Raw genomic sequence first — 21,422 nt, 5'->3', positions numbered from 1 at the left:
CTGTCTGTCCCAAAACTGTGTAGCTTCTGCGGTCCACACTCTTTCCAGTGCAGACTGGAGCCTAGGCGAACTGGAGCAAAGATGGCTCTCCTGCCAGCTCAGGCCTTGAGATCCTCCCTGGTGGACACCCCTCCTCAGGCAAGAAAGGTGCTGGATGATTGGAGCCAGAAGCTGTGTTGCTTCTGCAGGCTGCCCTCTCCCTGTCAGTGCACTGGAGCAAAGATGGCTCTCTTACCAGCTCTCCTCTGGAGGGAAAGGTGCAGGATGTCTGGAGCCAGATGAGGAGTCTGTCCCAGCAGCTGTGTTGCTTCTGCAGGGCCCCCTCTCACTGGTAGTGTACCAGAGCCGCTCTCACCTTTTGTAATGCAATGTCAGGGCTGTTTTTTAGGGACCTTTCATTAGATTGTTGTATTCTGTTTCTATCTCCATGTTTTACATGCATTGTATTATCTGTTTATACAAATGCCACCAGATCTTCCACACTAAGCCTAGGGATGCCCTTCCTGCTTCCTGTTCTGAAGGAGACACAGCACAATCCAGTTTGGTTCTCCTGCTAGCAGGAAAAGAACAGAAAGTTCTGTCAGATGAGATAATGCAAGAATTGTCTTCACTTTTTGATGACAGGCAAGAATGAGAACTAGTGTAGGCCGCTTGTTGAGTACTGGCACGTTCCTACATCTTTGTGTGGGTATCATTTTGAAACCTCTCATCTTCCTCATCATTAGGAGACCAAGAAAAAAGCTGCTTTGTTGTTTGCAGTTAAAGATTCTGTTGGGGAGAAGAGCCAACAAGTTAGTGATTTTTCAGGTGCAGCACCATGGGCATAAATGTTCTTCTCACTGCTGTTCCCATAGAGACTGTCACTGATCAGTGGTGACACACACCATCATCCGACTATGCAGAGAAAAAAGCCAAGTGTGATGACAGTACCTACATGATGAAGTTAGCCTTTCTAAGGGGTAGCAAAGAGCCAGTAGCTATTCTCAAGTATTCACAAATCCGTGTCATTTGGTAGTTACTGGGTTTTGCTTTGTTTTGTTTTGAACACAGAAATGCATTGCTAACCAAGAATAGTTTTAAATTTTGGAAGTGGAAATGGCATATCTCTCAGTAAAATGCCTCTTGCATGTTATGATTTTTCCCCTTTTGTTCTTTGCTTTTCTTCCTTTCTCTTGTCTTCTGCCTCTTCCTCTCTCCTTTCCTTCCTTCCATCAATTTTCCTCTCCCTCCCCGCTCCTCTGCTTCTCTTTCTCATTTTTCCTCCTCTTTTCCTGTCTCTCTTCTCTAACTCTCTCCCTCTCCTAACTATTTCAGATGTTATCTACAGATCAGAGAGAAGGCTGTGGATATGTTTCAGGGGTAGGGTACCCGTCTACCACAAGCAGCGCTCTGACATTAGTGTTGAGCACTGAATTAAAACAATAAAATTAAGTAAACAAACAAATCTATTTTCATATGTCTTTATTTTTGAACCATATATATATATATAATTTAAAATATGAAGGTATACTAATCTTTAAAATCTAATTTAAAAATACAAAATTTTAACATTTAAAATCATCTAATTTAAAAATTATCAAAAATAGAGTGCATTCATTATATATTTATAAAAAGGTAAAAGAAATATCGACAGTTTTTCCCACCATTTAAAAAATTCTATAGGTAAATTATTTGATTCTGGGTCATATAACACTGTAGAAAATGTTTTAAAGATTCTAAGTTGATTTAGAAGACTCTGGCTTGTGACATACGGAGTAGCACATCCCCTGGCAGTTAGTATAGTCTCAGGCAGTCAGTGGCTTTTCCCTCACTTTTTCCTGCTGATACTACTTTTTTCATGACTATAACATATGGCTCTATATTCATTCAGTTCTGGCTTATTAGTTGGATCCCTTCTAGTAAAAATATTATTTGCTTCATTATATTATATTTAAAAGAGAAATTTCTGAAAAATAGATGAACACAAAGATACAAGTTCACTGAGCACTAGTAAAATCTTGCTATCCTTTACTTTGTTGTGATAGTAATCCAACTCTGATTCTTTATAGAATAGTCATTAATACATTTATATACACATTATATAGTCATTTTAGACACTATGTGCATTGTACCACATAAATAGACATAGAACCCAACTCCAGGTTCTAAGGATATTGTATATTATATGTTAGATATGCGTATATATATGAGAAAATACTGTAAGCCTAAAATTTGCTAGGGGTCTACTGCATGGACCACTGGTTTGTGACTGACCTGTTCTTTCTCCTCAACTTACTGTTATTTAGTAGTCCAGTCTTAGCAAGAAGCTTTAGTTGCTTGTATAAAATAAAATAATTTTGCATGATTATAGTGTATATATTATGTATAATACAATATTTGCATAACTAGTATAGGAGTAAATATTATTTTCAAGGTACTGTTTCCACTTTCCTTGATTGTTAAAAATGATGTCATTTACTCTGTGAGTGTGAGTTTGCAGGAGGGTATCTGTGTATATGTGAAGGTCTTGTTTGTTCTTTTGAATCCAGTGGCTGTCCTAGTCCTTTCATTTTATAACTCCCACGCCATATCTGTATGATAAACATAAAATATAGAATAAACACTAGTGGTTCTTTGTTCTTATTAAGTTACTTTTTTGTATAATCTTTACATAGAGTCATTTCACTTCCCGTTTACAAATCCTTCTTTTTCTTGTCTTATACCAGCTCTAGTTTAGTGGTATAATGAAATAGTGATGGTACAATTACTTGTATTGATTTTTATTTTAAAAGAAAATGATTTACCACTTAGACTGATTTATCTTAGACCCAAGCATCAAAGTTAAAGATCTTTTACAAAAAAACACAGTGTTTACCACATATTAACATTCTAGGACCTTTCCATTTGCATGGTGTTTGCATATATATTACCTCATTTCTTTGCAATAATCCTCCTCAGTAGGTATTCTCTACAGACAAAATATGCCAGCCTTTAAATTGAGCCAACACTACTAGGAATGTATTAATTAGTGTAAACATAGAAACCAGCGCCAGGCTCAAGGATATCATAGTCTGACCTTGTCATTGAGTCTGACCTTGTGATTGAGACATTCTCTGTGGCTCTAGTGCACCATGAACTGGTTTGGATCTTCACAGTAGAGGAAACTGCTAAACATTTGCTGTCAGGTTTTAATGGGCCTGTCAATTCGTTTCACCTCTTACATCTTTTTTCAGAGTAGGAAGTAATTGAAATGGTTCAAATCTTTGTCTGTTGTCATAAGTTTGTTTGGAGAGAGTTGTGATGAGAGTTTAATAGTTTAGAGATTTCTGCAAATAAAAATGTTTCTTTCTTCCTACCCCTGTCTTTTCTATTCAGTATCATATTTTCAGAATGTCCTTGAAGAGATACTGACTGTGCCTTTGAACCACATAGCTATTTTCTAATTACATACAATATATAAATATGTTTTAGCTTCTGAGACAACTTGGTATGGTTTAAGCACTGGACATCAGGAGTCGTGGGTCAGGTTTTGGTTCTCCCATAAAGTAATGACTTGTCTCAGACTGGGAAAGAATAGGATAAAAACTTCAGAAAAACCTTTTATGGGGTTAACTCCTCAGTAGAGATGTAGCCTCCCAAAACATTTCTTCTACTTCTAATTTGCTGTGATTCTAAAAGCTCTTTAAATTTTATTCTTTTAAATTCTGCAGATAAACATAGAATGTAACAGTTATGCACTGTCAGTCACTAGCTCTCAGCCCCAGTGCTACACTCTAGGTTGAGGGCTTTCCCTGGCTTTCTCTGTGCTGTTTGTTTGTAGCACCACGTGAAGTTTATGTAGACTGACTGTTAGATATAGGTCTCTTTAGAAGACCTAAGCTCATCATCCCATCGTAATAATCAGTTAAAACATTACTCACAACAGTATAGATTGAAGTGACTTTGGACATTCAACTTAATTTGTGCATACTACTTTTTCTAATGTTTTGATTAGTACTGGTGCTTTCTGAAAAAGGAGCTACTGCTGGGAATTTAATGAAAGAAATTGAATGTATTACAGAGAGATCAATACTCTCGTTCATGTGGGTTAATAATTTGGTACTATAATGTATTGTGGAAAAACAAAATAAATATAACCTCTATTATATTAAGTACTTCACATCAAAATACTATTGGATTTATTTTAAAAGCTATAACATTTAAGGTATTGGTTTTGATAGTAACAAAACATACAGTTTTGAGAATGCAAACGATACCAATTTTTGAGTAAGATATGGTATTATTAACATTGTTTTCTAGACTTGGAGAAGGTACTTATGGTTGAGAATAAATTACTTTTCACTGAGTTAATTATATTTTTAATAGAACTTTCTAGCTATTTTACTACTTTTAATTAAATTCTCTTCTTTGGAGTGGCTGAATGAAATGAAAATGAAATTCAAATGAAAGCATTTTCGAACAAGTGATAATCTACTTTGTGTAGCTTTGTGTCTTAAGGTTTTCATTTATGTGACAAAGTTCCTAGCAGGACAAAGAGAACATTTCTGTGAGCCTGAGAGGCAGCACACAATGGCCAAGTGTACTTAACAGCACAGCAGCGGCCATATTTCAGACTGGATAGAGAGAAGACAGGCAGGAGGTGGTGGTCAGAACAAGTAGGATGAAGGACATGTTTCTGGTGATCTTCTCCTTTTATAATGCTGTACATCCTAAAGTTTACATGAGAAGTGCTGAACATGCAAGCCTGTGGGGATCAAACTACAGTACCACATTTGCCCAAGCAGTCCCTATGAGTCTCATTCTTTAACCAACCAGATTCAAAGACATGAAGCCCCTTTGGTTTGGAGGGAGGTAATCTTGGATCAAAGTGGGCCAAAGGAATTTAATTCAGAATATGTTACTGTACTTGGGTTCATAGCTTGTGCCCAAGCCAGATTCAACTGCACATCTTCAAGTCAATAGAGTCAATTAATAGAGTCAATTAAAATTATCCTTGTGACTATACTGGGAAAAAGGACAAACTAGCAAACCTCCCCAGTCTGTCTTGATGGGAAGTGGTCTTGAAGTAAAATTGAAGTTTAATAAAGAACTAAAGGAATGAAGGCTATGACTGACTAACCAGTCCTGGTTAGTGTGTGGTCCTGCTCCCCACTGACCAGATATCCTATTTTGGGCTTTAGCTTCATCAGATAAAGTGGTCTGACAGGTTGTTAGGACTGTATGAAGTCTCTTTCCAGGAGATAAGTTCCCCCATCTGGATGGACCCTTTTCCTTCTCCCAGTATGCGATTCCTAAGAAAGTCTCTGTACTTGGTGTGGGAGTGGGCATTGGTTCAGTAGTCTGGTTGACAGACACAAGTGTCCCTTGAAAGTATCTGTGTTTCTGCCAGGCGAGTTACACGTAGTACCTTGGAGGATCAGGAACCCTTTGGAGAATTAAGCAGCCTTTTAAATTCTGTGCAGGTTATCTGTCTGCCTCTTGAGTTCAGGTGAATGTCTTTGAATTACGATATTATTTCTGAGGTGAATCTAAATATTGACTACAGAGGAGTCCTTTGAATCTCTGGGGCTACCTGCTTTGCCAGCACATCTTTAAAAAGCACTCTATTAAGTGTTTTCAATAGACCCTGAGGGACAGCAGTGTATTCTCAAAGTAAATTAACTTTCCTAAGGAAAATGAATTCTTTCAAATCTTCTTAATGTTGAGCAACACAGTAGAAACTCATGAAGTCTTATGGTTTATAAAGAACTTCTGAAATCTTCTCATTTGACACCTATTGTTATCCATAGGGAAATAGAATTTCCAGAATTTCATAAATGATAATCAGAAAAGTTAAATGAATCCTAAAAGTATATAGCCCACTACATAGCCAGAATTAGCATTCAGTTTAAAATTTTGTAGTATTTCTTTGATTATATATGTTTAGTGAAAAATACTTATGAAAAAACTCCCATATGTTAGGGACTATGTCAGGCCCATTTGTAAACATCATATTATGCATGCCATCTGAATTCGAGGTTAACTTCCTCAGGAAGGCTGAGTATTGACATTTATCATACAGATAGGAAGGACATCAACTGTCTAGCTGTCCTAGCTAATCCCAGAAGCCATGTTCTTTATACCCTGAGAGTTTTCTTAGTGTTGCAAGTTAATCTTAGTTTAAACATCATAAATGAAAGTCAGAAGACTGTAAAATGATATTCAAATGCAAAGAAAAATGCATGTATACAAATTTATTTTGAAATCTAACAAGGAAAAGGTCAACTTAGTGAAACTGGCATTGTAGAGAGAGAACAAATGATTTGCAGTACTCTTGAGAGTGCCCGATGACATATAAGACTTTTTCCAAGTGCACGGTCCTAGAAGAGCTTTTTTTGAAATAGCTGTCTAGTTTCCGTACAGCTCATACAGTGTCTTTCACCTGAATCGCCTGTTGAGCCATCACATAGCTACTGGAGGCTTATGCGGGGCTGTGAACATGCAATAGAGGATTATATGTGGTCAAGCTTTAGAAGTCAGTGTTGCTGTTCGTTGAGCAAAGTAAGATTTTTTTTTTCCTAAAAACGAATGAGAAAGTCCTGCAAAGATAAAGTGCATTCATGCTTCCTTTCAGGTTATTATTTTTCTCTCAATTCAGAACTCTTCCTGTGCTAGGCTGAAATGGTATAAATGTCCTGGACAGCAGATTTAGAGTGACTTCTGTATGGTACGGAATTACAGGGTTTGTGTCCTGTTTACTAATTGTACACAGTTGCCAGTATCTTTATAACTCTGCAGCCTCCTCCTTACTTAGACCTCTTCCTGCCTTTTCTCTTAGGAAGAATGAATCTGAATTGCTCTCCTCCTCCTCCCCATCTGTCTGGATCTGAGTAACCCATCTCTTCTGCGAAAGTTGTCCTACCCACTCTATCCACAGTGACATACAGATTAACCCAGAGCTGGCAATCTTATGTGTTACATGCACACTCAAGCAAGTGAAATTAGATTGCCTTAGGGATTTTATTGTGATATTTCATATTCCTTTCTTAGTTTTTAAGAAAAAATAGTTTCTTGACTACATTAAAAGAGGGTAGCTGGATGATCAATATAGAGTACCACAGCCTGTCATTTCATATAAAAGACAAGAAGTTGCTCTGTGAAATGATGCTACATTGCCCATGTATGTCACTGTAGTATTCATGTTGCCATCTATATATAGCCCAAAATATCAGGCCATAAAAATCAAAGAGACATGATATAATTCTAGTGTGTGAATGCATCTGCATATGAGTGTTCCTGTATACAAGCACACATATATGCGTGGGTACTTATGTGTGTAGGTGTGTGTACACGTTTGTGCACATGCCTGTGAAGACCTGAGTCATACTCATGTCATACTCATGAGTGCTATCCATCTCTTTCAGGGCAGTCTCTCATTGAGATCATCAGTTATCCTAGACTGGTTTCCAGCAAGCCTTAGGGATCCTCTTTTGCCTGCCTCCCCAGTGCTGGGATTACAAGCAGTGCACTGCCATGCCTGAGATTTTTAAATGGTTCTAGGGGCTTGAACTCAGGTCCTTGTGCTACAAAGCAAGCCATCTTCCAACTTCCAAAATGAAATTAACCTAAAAGTTTTTCCAGTGAGGCCGGGTAAGGTAGTATCTGCCTGGAATCCTTTTCCTTGGGAGGCTGAGGTAGGAGGATTGAGTTAAGTGCCTGTTGTACATTAAAAAAAAAAAAAAAAAACTCCATTCCAGGCTTTCCAAAGCACTTTCTCAAAACACACAAAGTAAAACAAAGCAAAAAATTATTCTTTAGGATTAAGATTATTGTAGATAATAATTTGAACACAGTGTTTCTCCATTGAGGGCAGTCTTTGAGGCAAAATGTTATCTTGGGCATATTCCATTTCCTTGTTTGGTCACTCTGAGCACTAATCCCCTTTTGTCAATAATGTTAACTTTACATACTTGAGCAGATGAAACAGATTGTGTATTTCATATCATGTGAGAAGCCTATCAGCAGGACAGGCTTAATATTTAAGAAGATATTAGGGAAGTGGGGGTTGTTGGAGCATATTGGGAGACATTAGGACTCACTATAATTCTACCTGCATGGAAAAAAAATCATTTGATGATATATCTTGCTTTACTATATACTTCTAAGGAGAGGCGATCAAAGGGAGACGTCTGAGGTTTGCCTCTGCCTTCACATCGCTCCTACGGCTTGCCTAGCACAGTATGCAGTGGCAGTGCACACGAGCTGCTAAAGGTCCTTAGTGCTCCCGGCCCCTCCTCTGGGAAGCACTTCATATTCCAAAAGTCTTTGCAGGTTAAACTCCGTAAAGGCCAGACTCTTGATTTTTATTTGTTTGTACGAGTGCCTGAGTGCTGTTCTCCTGTAATATATCCATTACCAAATCAGAGTCCAAGGTCATAACCTAAGTGCAGTGAACAATTTCCAATAATCATGTAGCAGCTTATTTTGTGGGGGTGGTTAAAATGTTAAAAATGTGGTAGTCTAGGTTTGTATTTATTTTATTTTATTTCATTTCATTTTTGCATTTACTGCTTATAAAGGAGTCAGGATAGTTTTAAATTATTGCCAATGGCTTCTTTTAAAATCTGTTATAAAAAGAAGCCTACGTCTAGGAATTGTGCCAACTATGTTAGATAAGAAAGTAGCTTTTTAGTGAATATTTGTGAATACATCCAGTTTAGTTCAGAGTATTTCATATCAGTGAATCTATTTTTAGAGCTTATGTTCATGTTCTTCTTATCAGCATATAGGAAAAACTTAACCTTTTTAGCTAACTTTTTATTACATTTGATAAATAAAGTAGTATGGGATTTGTATATATATCTACATATGTTTACTTATACATATATATATATATATATATATATATATATATATATTATTTAACATTCTCAAACTTACAGGAGAGTTGCATGGTCAGAATTTTGTTTCACTAATTACTTTGAGTGTGATTTATAAGCATGATAACTCTTTGCCCCAGATATCTTTCTTAGAAGCAAGGACATTGTCCCACATAGTCATTGTCCCAACTCCTAGTCTATCACGTAGCACTGAAGCACTGCAGCTATTGAGCAGTAGACATCACTCATGCTTACTGATGATCAGGTTAGTAGATGTGTATAGAAAAAAAAATAGAGTTTATTTCCTGAGGTTGCCTGTTTCCATTCTTTCTGCTGGCCCTCGGGGCTTCAGTCCTTTTCCCTTACCCAATACCAGATCAGGTTCCCCTCTCCCTGCCACTTGTGATAGCTTTCTTCTCTCTCCCAAGTGGGACTGAGGCATCCTCACTTGGGCACTTTAGCTTGCTCACCATTTTGAGTTCTGTGGACTGTATCTTGGGTATTCTGTAGTTTTTTGTTTTGTTTTGTTTTGTTTTGTTTGGCTAATATACACTTATTAGTGAGCACATACCATGCATGTCCTTTTGGGTATGAGTTACCTCACTCAAGATGATATTTTCTAGTTCCTTCCATTTGCCTGCAAAACTCAGGATGTCCCTGTTCTTATAGCTGCGTAATATTCCATTGTGTAAATGAACCACATTTTCTGTATCCATTCTTCTATCATGGGACATCTAGGTTGTTTCTAGCTTCTGGCTATCACAGATAAGGCTGCTATGAACATAGTGGAACATGTGCCCCTGTGGCATGGTGGGGCATCTTTTGGGTATATTCCCAAGAGTGGTATTGCTGGGTCTTCAGGTGGATCTATTTCCAGTTTTCTGAGGAACCTCCAGATTGATTTTTACAGTGGTTGTACCAGTTTGCATTCCCACCAGCAATGGAGAAGTGTTCCTCTTTCTCCACATCCTCTCCAACATGTGTTGTCATCTGAGGTTTTGATCTTAACCATTCTGATTGATGTAAGATGGAATCTCAGGGTCGTTTTGATTTGCATTTCTCTGATCACTAAGGACTTTGACCATTTCTTTAGGTGCTTCTCAGCCATTCAAGATTCTTCAGTTGTGAATTCTTGGTTTAGTTCTATATACCATTTTTTGATTGGGTTGGTTGGGTTTTTTATTGCTGATTAACTTCTTGAGTTCTTTATATATTTTGGGTATTAGCCCTCTATCGGATGTGGGGTTAGATGACAGGTTTATTTAGTTCTCACTGACTCTTGAATTTTATCGGTCTAGATCACTGTTTTCTTAACTCTCTTGGTGTTACAATTTTTAAAGATTATAGACCAGATGCTTCTTGAGATTGCCTCCAAATTCAACCTCTTCTGATGTACTCTCATGTTATATTTGAGTTATACATCTCTGACACGAATCATACAGAAGAGATCATTTGTACCTATTTCTTCTTAAATTCTATACAGTTTCACTTTTCCGATTTTTGGGTGATCGTCACTTTGATTATATAAATAAGGTTTTGTCTATCAGGCTTATCCATTATGAAATGTTTCTCTTTAATTCTTTATAGTTAATAGGTATTTTGTTGAGATTTTTTTGGCTATATAAATTCACCATTGTGAATTATATTTTTGATATATTCACTCATTTATTTATTGTCATAGACGTGTGTGCTTAAGGATTATTTCTTTCAAAATAATATTTTTGTTAATTCTTTAATAATTCCATATACACATTCTCTATATTTCATTTATATCTTCTCTCTATTGTACTCTCTGACTTTTCTAAGATGTGCCTGTACTCCACCTTTCCCAACTTATGTTCAACTCCCCTTTTTAAAACAACCCACCAATTTGTTAGGGCCCTTTTGCTAGGTCTAATTGATTAGGATCCTTACTGTATTCATTCTGTTACATTTTATGTTCTGTCACTATTGTTGCTCGTTTTGGTGCTCAAATTATCTCCAAATTAGCCAGTGAGATATCTTCAAGCAGGCTTCTATATTCCTTTGGGAAATTTTCTAACTTTGTGAGCATGGCCTTCCATTATTGCTCAGAAATAGGTTCTGTGCTTATTTCTTATTTCTTTGCTTAGCTTAAGCTCATCCAGTTTTCCAGAAGACTCAGTTCCTTTAATCAAAATGGGAAGGAACCAAGATTTGGAAATGAAGAGTGATGACTGTTCTTGGGTGTCATTTCTTGAAAGTCCTCTCAGTGGTTGAAACTAGGGGATGTATGTGTATACACATAGATGTATATGTACATGTGTACTTGTAAGTATGCTTTTTAACATATTTTTCTTTATTATTGAAAGAACTCATATAGCGAAGTTCAGTACAAATCAGTGGGTTTCAGTATAATCTCTGCTATTCAATTTGAAGCAGATTCATCAGTTAAAAATAAAAAAAAACAAAAACAAAACAACAACTCCTATCCTCACTATTAATCACTTCCTATCACCTCTGGCAGACGTTAATGTGTCTGTACTCATTAGCATACTGGTGTTCTTTGTAGTGAGTGTCTGACTGGGATCTTTGGTGAACTAACCGCATCAGTCTTTTATCAGATCTGGCTACTGAGATCTCTCCTTGCTGCTTGGCTGATTGAACTGAGAGTTTCTTCAGTTCTTGGATCTAGTCATTCTGCCATTCTTTACCAAGAGACAGATGAGGCACTTAGATTATCTTCCCTTTACTCAACCCACCAGTGGTAAACTCAGGCATGCCTTCACTCTCTGTGTATGTAGAGTGTCACAATACTGCAGAAGTGAGAGGTTTGGAGCCTTCTCTGCTCTTGTCTGTGCAGGTGGAAAGGAATGGTGTACAGTGCAATACAGGACATCCTGCAAAATGTGCAGGGCAATTTTATATGTGTCTGCCTTGTCTAGCAATAGACATAACAAGAGCCATTTTTACTCAGCAGCATTTAGAAAATGGGAGAGTCATTTGAAGATCATTAAGGGCTTACAGCAGGTATATACAACCTTTTAACATGGCAAAGCAATGCCATCTGTAAGCTCACATTTTATAAACTCACAAATGAAAAAAATCACTAATTGGTTATAATTTTGTGTTGGGTCATAGTGTTAGTGGTTCTTGGCAGCTATCAACAGGTTGGAAACCCTGTTTGGAGGTTTTAGTTGTTAATTGATTTTGTTTATTAGAATGATGAATCCATACTAGAGTTTTGAGAAGCTTTGAGTTTTTTCTATTGCAGTGCCCTGGAACTCTCATATCAGCCTTGTACTCCCCCACCACTTACCCAGGTTCCCATGGTTCATGTACCTTGGCTAAAGTAATAATTTAGGTATCTGAGTGTCTGTTTATTTCATATCCTGAGGATGAGCCTGTGATACTTGAACATGTAGGGCTGCTTTGGAAAAGGTATCTTAGAGGAGTCCCGCTGCGTGGGTGGCATATGAACCCAAACGGAAAAATCAGTGCAAATGTGACAGAAAGGTCAGAGATAAGGCAAGCAGGCACCTGATTGCAACCAACATGTAAGTTAAATTTATGAGTCTTCTTAATACGACTTTTTCGTTATCTTTCTCTAGGCCTACTCTGTGTTTGATGAAGACATTGGGTATTGTCAAGGACAGTCTTTTCTTGCTGCTGTATTACTGTTGCATGTAAGTAATTTTCCATGTTCTAAATAGCATAGTGGTACTGAGGGCTATTTTCTACAGGGTTTTGATATTCCTGCTGATGTCCCACTATAGGAAGCTTATACATAGCATATCTCCTTAAATTATACCTTGGATGATAAATTACAACATCTTTTTCCAAGACACAACAGCCTGTCTGTCTGTCTACCTTCCTTTCTTCCTTCCTTTATTTCTTTTTTATTAAAGTGCTACATTTTTCATTCATTAATTAATTTATTTACTTTACAGCCAATATTCAGCTTCCCTCTCTTGTCAGTCCCCTCCAGCTCCCCTCCTATTCTCTCCTTCTCTAAGAAGTAGGAGCTCGCCCTGCCTATCACCCCACCCTGGCACACCAAGTCTCTGCAGGACCAGATTCATTCTCTCCCCCTGAGACCAGACAAGGCTGCCCACTCAGGGGAATGGGATCCACAGACAGGAAACAAATTCAAGGACAGCCCCCACTCCAGTTATTGGTGGACCCACATGAAGACCAAGCCACACCTTTGCTTCATGTGCTTGTGGGTTTCTAGATCTAGCCCATGCCTGTTCTTTGGTTGGTAGTTCAGTTTCTGGGAGCCCCCAAGGGTCCAAGTTAGTTGACTCTGTTGGTCTTCCTGTTGAGTTCTTTGGGTTCCTTAGTCCTTCCCTCCCACTCTTCCACAAGACTACCCAAGCTCCATCTAAGATTTGGCTGTAGGTCTCTGCATCTGTTTCCATTGACTGCTTGGTGGAGCCTCTCAGAGGACAATTATTCTGGGTTCCTGTCTGCAAGCCTAACAGAGTATCATTAATAGTGTCAGAGATTAGTTCTTGCCCATGCGATAGTTTTCAATTTGGGCCAGAAATTGTTGGCCAAAGAGTTTTTCAATTAGTTTTGCTATCTAGAAGCAAATAAATTGCTTATTTGGATTTAATTTTAGCTTAGCTATCTTGAATAAAAATATCAGCATAAGCACAAACATCAGAACTCAGACCACTATGAACTATTATACTATAACAAGGAAAATCTGCTAGATTTTCTCTGATTTATTTTTATAAACTTCTTCCTGTCAGTCACTTTCATTTAGCATCAGTTGCCAGGTTCTGGGCTTTGAAGTGGGATTACATTTGTAGTTTGTATCTAGGATGGGATACAAGCAATTCAAACAAATTCTTATTCTCCTTTCTGTGTCTTCATTGATATTTCTGATGAGAGAAACAATAAATGCTCACTGGAGAACTTAATGTGCTCATCACAGTGAGGCCCTGGGCAAGATAGTCCACGGACTTGCCCAGTCCGGTTCCGACTGAACTGTTAGAACAACTTTCTGGAACAGGTAGCTATTTTAGCAAGAAATAATAATTAAAGTTGAAGAATTGTAGACAAAATGAATGAGATCAAGTGTATGAAAACAAATTGGTACTCTATTTAGAGAGAAACCACACTTGTGTACATGTGGGGTAAAAATGATATGATAGGGATGGGCCACATGATAAGGACTACACACTCATTTCATTAAAGTGACCTCCTTCCAACACAAATGAGAAGCCACTGGGCAAGGGTAGACATTCATATTCTTGTGTTTGTTTTTTCTTAGAGGGCAAAGCTGAAGAGAACAAACAGCTGTGGAGAGACTAGCTAGATTCCATGACATGCTGGGACTGGGAAAAGGGAGAAAGTAAGAAACGTTTCGAAGGAAAGTGAGCAGCTTCCGGGTTAGTGAAAGGAAGTGAAAGGTGAAACGCCTATTTCTCCAGCTTGGTACTTGGCGGCTACGATGCTTTTAGCTAAAAGAATTATATTCATTTAGAGTTCATGGAAGAAGTTGGGATTAATGATTAATTTTGTTTTAAAATCTTTGAATTGGTGGGGGAGGTTCTGAGACTGTTAGAGCTGTCTAGCAGCCCACTGACACTAGGAGCTGATACTTGGGGAGATACCAAAGCTGACATGATGAGAGGAAATCTATAATCTCAGAAGAGTAAACAAGACTAAGAAAATGAGGATGGAATCTGAGAACATTAAACACTGAACTGTCTGAGGAGGAAGAGGAGTCTTCCATAAAGAAGGAAACAATGCATAGTGTCTGGTGCAGCGGAAAGGCCCAACCAGGTGAAACTAAGGCACTGCTGAGTCTGGCACTTGAAATGAATGAGCATTTGTAGTAGACTCAGTCTTAATGCTGATTTCCTCATTCTCGTAAGAGCGATGCCCATGGCGCTGTTGTCATGACTCACCTCACCTCACTTTAGGTTACTCTCCCGTTTTGTGCAGCATCAGGTGCTTTGGTACTTCTTGCAGCCTTGCTTTCTTTTTCTTTTTTACATCTTCATGTCTTCTTGTGATGGTCTGTGATATCAAACACTTTATTATCATAATTTTCCAACACAGAATGCAAGTAGTATCTAAAATAGTTAGGTCCCACAGGAGACTGGACATTTAGAGTGAATAGAAGAAGTTGGGATTAATGATTAATTTTGTTTTAAAATCTTTGAAAGGGGAGTTTCTAAGGCAATTAGAGCTATCAGCAGCCCACTGAATGGCATGTGTTCTTCACAGAGAAAGCCAGTTCTAAAGTTTTGTCCTCACTGAGGTGAAAAGCTGAGATGCAAGTCAAGGGTTTTACTGCTTTGTTTTGCACAGAATAGTCTCTGAAATAAGCCATTGTTACCTCTGTGCATCATGTTTCACTTGTCCTAGGGAGGTGTGAACAAGGTATCTACTTACCTTTGACAGCAGCAGTGACAGACCCAAGTTTAGCTGGGGTGTAGGGGCAGGATTACTGATGGGAGCATGGAGGGCTCAGGGGCAGCTGCCTCACCAAAATGTCCACTGCAGCCTAAGCAGCAGCACAGAGAAGCTGAACTCCTAGCACTCCTGGCACAATGTGCAGCTGGCTGGAAAGCCTTCTGTGTGACAGTTCTTACTGTTCAATAACTCAGGGGAAGGTACTGGTGACCATTCTAACGAACATTTAGGAGTTTCTTGAGACTTCTAACTTTATTTCATTCCTGAGTCTTGTAAAACTCTAAGTTTTGTTTACTTCCTGGGTTTTACAAAGTTTCCCTCTAAGGTGGACTACTGGAAGGAAAAGAAATCCCAACATAACATAGCTCTTTTATAAACACATGATGCTGCATTGATTAAAGCTCAGTAAGAACAGAGCCCTAAGAAATCCCCTGTTTGTTTGAGGTTCTGGGAGACTTGGCTTATTTCAGGTTTGTAATTATTTGGAAATACATCCTGTTCTTGCCTCCTAAGGAGAGCAAGAATGAGGCAAATAACTAGAAAAGTTAAATACTCAGAACTTTTTGTGTTTCCAGTTTACAGTAATGAAGGCCATATAGTAAGTCAGCCTTTGTGAGGTTGATCACTAAAAATATCTCCTAAAGTATATCCCAAGACACATATCATTAATGTCTCTTATACTCTAAATTAATTGAATTATGTAGTTGTTGCTATGTATTTTAGAAATAGTGTGAAAGACAGAAATGCTTTCAGGGTCCTTAAGAAAAGATTAACTGATATTCAGCATCATACTAATAAAAATATATCCTAATTTGTAATTTATATTATTTTGTGAAATTAATCAATATGTTGTTCACCTATCAACCTGTCAGCTACTTTGAATACAGAAAGGCTTTTTTCCTGAATTATTTTTCTCTGTTGTCTAAGCCAATAGAAGACAATAGGCTATTCTAAAGTATTAATCAGCTACACCATCTCAGGGCCCAGGGAGATGTTATTAGGGTCCTGCTGACTAATACTTTATCAGTTACATAAGCTGCTGCTGCTGCTTTTTCTGCAGCCATCCTTGAAGCTGCATATTAATCACTGTCTGCTGCTTTGTGGATTGCTGCCCTTCCCTCACCCACAGTCCTTTATCTCAGAGGGATGAGAAAACGAAAAGCATATTCAAATGTAAAGTTTTGAATTTTCAAGAGTGTAATATTTAAGTAGTCTTTTAAAATTAGATTCTTCTGTGCTTAGAAAAATGTCAGAGGCTTTGGCAATAGCTTGTGACATTGAGTAGGTTAAGCAGTGCAAGAATTCTCAAACAGATGCTGTTAATCCATTTAGTGAGCTATAAGAAATATATTATCTGTGGTTAGAGGGTATAACCACAACAACTTTAAACTATTTTAGAAATTAAATTACAATAATATTTATAATATTAAAGAAATACTAAAGAAAGGAATGTCTAAGATTACATTTTGTATGATTCAGTTTTGTATAACATCTAATAACAATTACTTTTCCCTTTAGAATATTATTTAGATGGAAAGAACTATATAGTGCAACAACGTAATGGTTCCTGTTGAAAGCAGGATAGTGAATTTTTTAGAAAGATGTATTGGAAGGGGTTCATGACTGAAAAGGTTTACACAGGGATCTTTTTGTTTATTTATTTATATCCCAAGTGCTACTCCCCTCCCAGCACCACACCACCTCTGATAATCTCTCTCCATCCTTCTTCCCTTTCTCCTTTCAGAAGGTGGGGTCCTCCCCTGGTTATCTCCCAACCCTGGCACATCAAGTCTCTGCTAGATTACACACATCCTCTCCCTCTGAGGCCAGACAAGGCAGCCCTGTCAGGGAATTGATATCACAGTCAGGCTACAGCTTTAGGAAGAGGGTCTGCTCCACTTATTGGGAGACCCACATGGAGATTGAGCTGAACATTTGCTGCATATGTGCTGGGACCTCATTCCAGTACCTGTGTTACAAAGGGATCTTTAATGTTAAAACAATATTCTCTTTCTTTGACTAGCTTGTGGTTGCATTAGGCCCTGAGTTCATTTTTTTTTTTTTTTGCTTTATGATCAGTTATTTATTAGAGAATATACATTTGACTTTTTGTATTTTGTATACTGTATTTCAGAATAAAATTGATTAAAAAGTTATTAGTCCTGTAATGGAATTTCCTTCAGAGACAGAATTAAGATATGACTTTCTCAGTGGCAATAAAAAGTGACAAGCAGTCTGGGCTGGAGAGATTGCTCAGTGGTTAAGCTGCTATTCTAGAGGCCCTGAGTTATGTATCTAGCATCCAAGTCAGGCAGCTCACAATCATTATTTCTAGCTCCAGAGAACTCTTCTGGCCCCTGTGGACACCCACCTATGCATGTGGCATACACACATGTACATAACACACACACATAAAATAATAATAATAATAATAATAAAATGTTATAAAAAAGAAATGAGAAACAGAGCTACTTACTATTTGTCTTAGAAATCAAGATTCCACAGAATCAAGATAGCAACCTCCAAATGTCTATTATAAATGTTTATAACCAAAGCTCTTTGTAGCATATTCTTCAGGAGTTTTTCTGCCATGTATGATAGGCCTTGATTTGGGAGCTATTTATTGGCATAAAACTGGGAACTCTGTGGCAGAAATTTTAATGAGCTTGAAATCAGGCCTTATATTTTATGATCCTAAATCTCTGTTTGTAGCTATGCTTGTCTGCCCTTTCAAGACAGAACCCCTTCAAACAATAGTTAACAGAGCAGCTATAAATTTGAATCATTCTTTAAATTCTTTTAGGTTAATGTGACCTTGGGCAGGACTCCTAAGCTGGGGTTCAGTTGCTTCATGTTAATATGTAAATAATATCATTACCCTTGTAGGCTTATTGAGGACTGAGGACCTTGTTATGAGTATAAAGAGTATGACTTACTTTGTGCATATCACAAAATAACAGCAGTGACTTGAAACCCAGACTTTCCTTAATTGACTTAAAGTTATGGTTAATTAGTTAACGCCTCTGAACTTCACTAGTGTTGCCTCTCAAATGTAAAATTAGACCTACTCTAAGGATTTTGTGAATCAAGTGGACTCATGAGTATGTCTAATAATGGTAGCTGCTATTATTTCTAAAATTAATCATTGTATACACAACCACTTTTCTTTTGGCCCCTGATCCTGCTCATTTAAATTGGTAACATATAGAAGCCACTGAGCACTCAAGGAGAAAGTAAGCAAATAGCTGGCAGCTATCATTTTATTTGCTTTTCAGTATATGAGTGGAAAACGAAGACTCATGAGCTTATGACTCTTTGTTGAAAAAAAATCGGGGTGGGGGGGCTGGAGAGATGGCTCAGCAGTTAAGAGCACTGACTGCTCTTCCAGAGATCCTCAGTTTAATTCCCAGCAACCACATGGTGGCTCACAACCATTTGGAATGGGATCTGATGCCCTCTTCTGGTGTGTCTGAAAACAGCTACAATGTACTCAAAAATAAAAATAAATAAATCTTTAAAAGAAAATCAGGAACTCTGTGAAATACTTACTGACTTCAGAGAAAGAGGTAGATCAAAAGATGCAAAACATAATGAGGTGGAATAAAAACAGTTTTATAGTACATGCAGAGATTATTTTCATCAAAATTCAGGTTTTATCAAAAATATATTATGTACAATACATGGTTCTTAAAGGCTTCCTTTGTAAAACAGAGTTTGTTGTGAGACTTAGAGGTGGTCTCCGTCCATTAATGGTTTCTGTCCATTGATGGTCCTTATCAATACAGATGACAAATCCTTGCCAACACTTGTTACCTAACAGTGATTGCAACATCTGATTACATTACACCATTTTCAGAGCTTATACTAGGCAGGTGTTTCATTTTGTATTTTAGATAACCGTGGAGGACACTGTCATACCTTAAATTACAAAATTTTACTGTTTATCTTCTCTTTTTCCCAGTCTAATAACTGATTTTTGGAAGAAACTTGAGTACATAGTAAAATCTGAATTTGGTATTAAAGATCTACCATGTTCCCGCACCTTAATATTTTATTTAAAAATTCATTGTTTAATATTTTAGACTAATTGCATAACAGTAATAAATTGAATTGTATTGTTCAGTGAAACATTAATCATTATAATAGCCTAACAGTCATTTTAGTGGTTTTGTTTTAAGTAAGGAACTGCTGGGGAAACTGTAGGAGAGATTCAAAAGTACAGGCATATCCAGTATTCAATCTTAATTGTTTTAAAATATAAAACTACTGAAGTTCAGAAAATACAGATTTTTTTCAAAAGTTTCTTGGATCAAGTACTAATATTGTTCCATTTAGCTGTATTTTTTTTTTTTTTTTTTTTGGTTTTTTTTTTGGTTTTTCGAGACAGGGTTTCTCTGTATAGCCCTGACTGTCCTGGAACTCACTTTGTAGACCAGGCTGGCCTTGAACTCAGAAATCCNCCTGCCTCTCCCTCCAGAGTGCTGGGATTAAAGGCATGTGCCACCACGCCCGGCTTTAGCTGTCTTTCTTGCTTTTCTGAGATAGTGTCACAGCAGCCCGTGCTCACCACATGCTGTGTCTCTGAGGACTACCTTCGTGTCATATCATTTTGCCTCTCCTAAGTGCTAAGACTACAGACATAAATTCATTTTAGGTATCCGAGTATTGACTATGGGCTAGAATTGTCAGTTAGTTGTCATAGTATTGTTTACTTTTTTTTGCATCAAAGTCGAACTTTTTCATGTGTATTAATTGGATGTGCTATATTCTTTATATGAAGAAGAGAGACATTGAGGAGGTAAATGTGTTATTTATATTGCGTGTCTAAAGATAAACAGAAATCTGTGTCTTCCTGTTGTTGCTCTGTGGTTATTTTGAATGATTTATTATGATCTGGCCCATTCTGGATCAGACCTCTACGTGTACTCTAGCTGTAGCAATGCTTTTCACACACCCAGTCTCACCTGTCCCAAGATTTAATTTTAAATCATGTGAGTTTGCTGTGCACTCATTGGTCGTCAAGGTCTATTCCTCTCAATTCTTGTTTTCAGTGCCTCCCACAGTGCCTGTATCTTGGCTGTGCAGAAACTCTGTGTAGGCAGGCCCAAAGGCATTAAACTACCTATCTACTTCAGCAGTTTTACCACATTAAAGGAGATACTAGCATTTCCTCCCCACCCCCATCCCCGTAAGATGCCAGTTGATAAAATATTCAGCTAATTGTCATCCACTTATAGAGAGACTGAATGAATTAATTTCTCTAAGACTGGCTATGGTACTTGGGATGCAACTTTTTGAACAGCCACTTGTGAAGAAATCCAAGAGAAGATCATGAGGCTTACTTGGGATTTGATGTTAAGAACAGTATTTTAGGTGATAGAGGTGCAAGGCAGCTTCACTTGAGAATAAAAGGTTAGTCTGAACATACGGCATTCATTCATTTTTCTTATGTGTGTTTTCCCGTAGATGCCGGAGGAGCAAGCATTCTGTGTTTTGGTGAATATTATGTATGGTTATAAATTGAGAGACTTATACAGAAACAATTTTGAAGATCTTCATTGCAAATTCTATCAACTTGAGAAACTAATGCAGGTAAGGAAAAATGGGAAATTCTATCACCCATGAATTTATTGTTATCAAAATCACTAACAGAGTTAATGAGCAATATTTTACTATGAAAGTTTAATGAATGCAACTTCCAGACTATAAATACATTTATTTTGTTTTATTATTATTTCTCACTTTTCAGATATAAAAGTTAGTTGTTTTTTTTTTTTCAAAAGTTAGTATTCCTTTATATCTAATATATCAAGTTGGGCTCAATAACAATTTTGATACCTCATTTAAACCATCAAATAGATACATTTGAGTCCTCTTCAATATGAGCATTTGATATAAAAATGGTTGTCTCTCTGTCTCTCTATCTCTGTCTCTGTCTCTCTCTTTCTCTCTTGCTCACTCTCCCCCCCCCCACACACACACACACACTCTACAAGATAAATAGCATTGTTAGGAACTATTTATCTTGTATTGCACTCTTGTACAGTTTTACTTTGTCATTTTTTATATGATCATGATGGGATATTTAAAGATCGATTTCTTTTCTTTCTTTCTTTCTTTCTTTCTTTCTTTCTTTCTTTCTTTCTTTCTTTCTTTCTTTCTTTCTTTCTTTCTTTCTTTCTCTCTCTCTCTCTC

The 21,422-nt window shown here is 37.4% G+C and overlaps 1 protein-coding gene across 2 annotated transcripts in view; it reads left to right on the top strand.

Annotated features, from left to right (window-relative positions):
- The window catches only part of Rabgap1l (RAB GTPase activating protein 1 like), a 548,268-nt gene that overhangs the window by 315,890 nt on the left and 210,956 nt on the right, over window positions 1–21,422 (top strand). For both annotated transcript variants that reach the window (XM_021197282.2, XM_021197283.1), the window contains exons 15-16: window positions 12,407–12,481; window positions 20,694–20,819. In XM_021197282.2, the coding sequence (XP_021052941.1) occupies window positions 12,407–12,481; window positions 20,694–20,819 (201 nt within the window). The remainder of the gene's footprint in view (window positions 1–12,406; window positions 12,482–20,693; window positions 20,820–21,422) is intronic.

This window comes from Mus pahari, chromosome 5 (genome assembly GCF_900095145.1).
Source record: "Mus pahari chromosome 5, PAHARI_EIJ_v1.1, whole genome shotgun sequence".
NCBI classification, from domain to species: Eukaryota; Metazoa; Chordata; class Mammalia; order Rodentia; family Muridae; genus Mus; species Mus pahari.
Note: the sequence above shows the minus strand (reverse complement) of the source record. Positions and strands in the feature narration are given on the sequence as shown.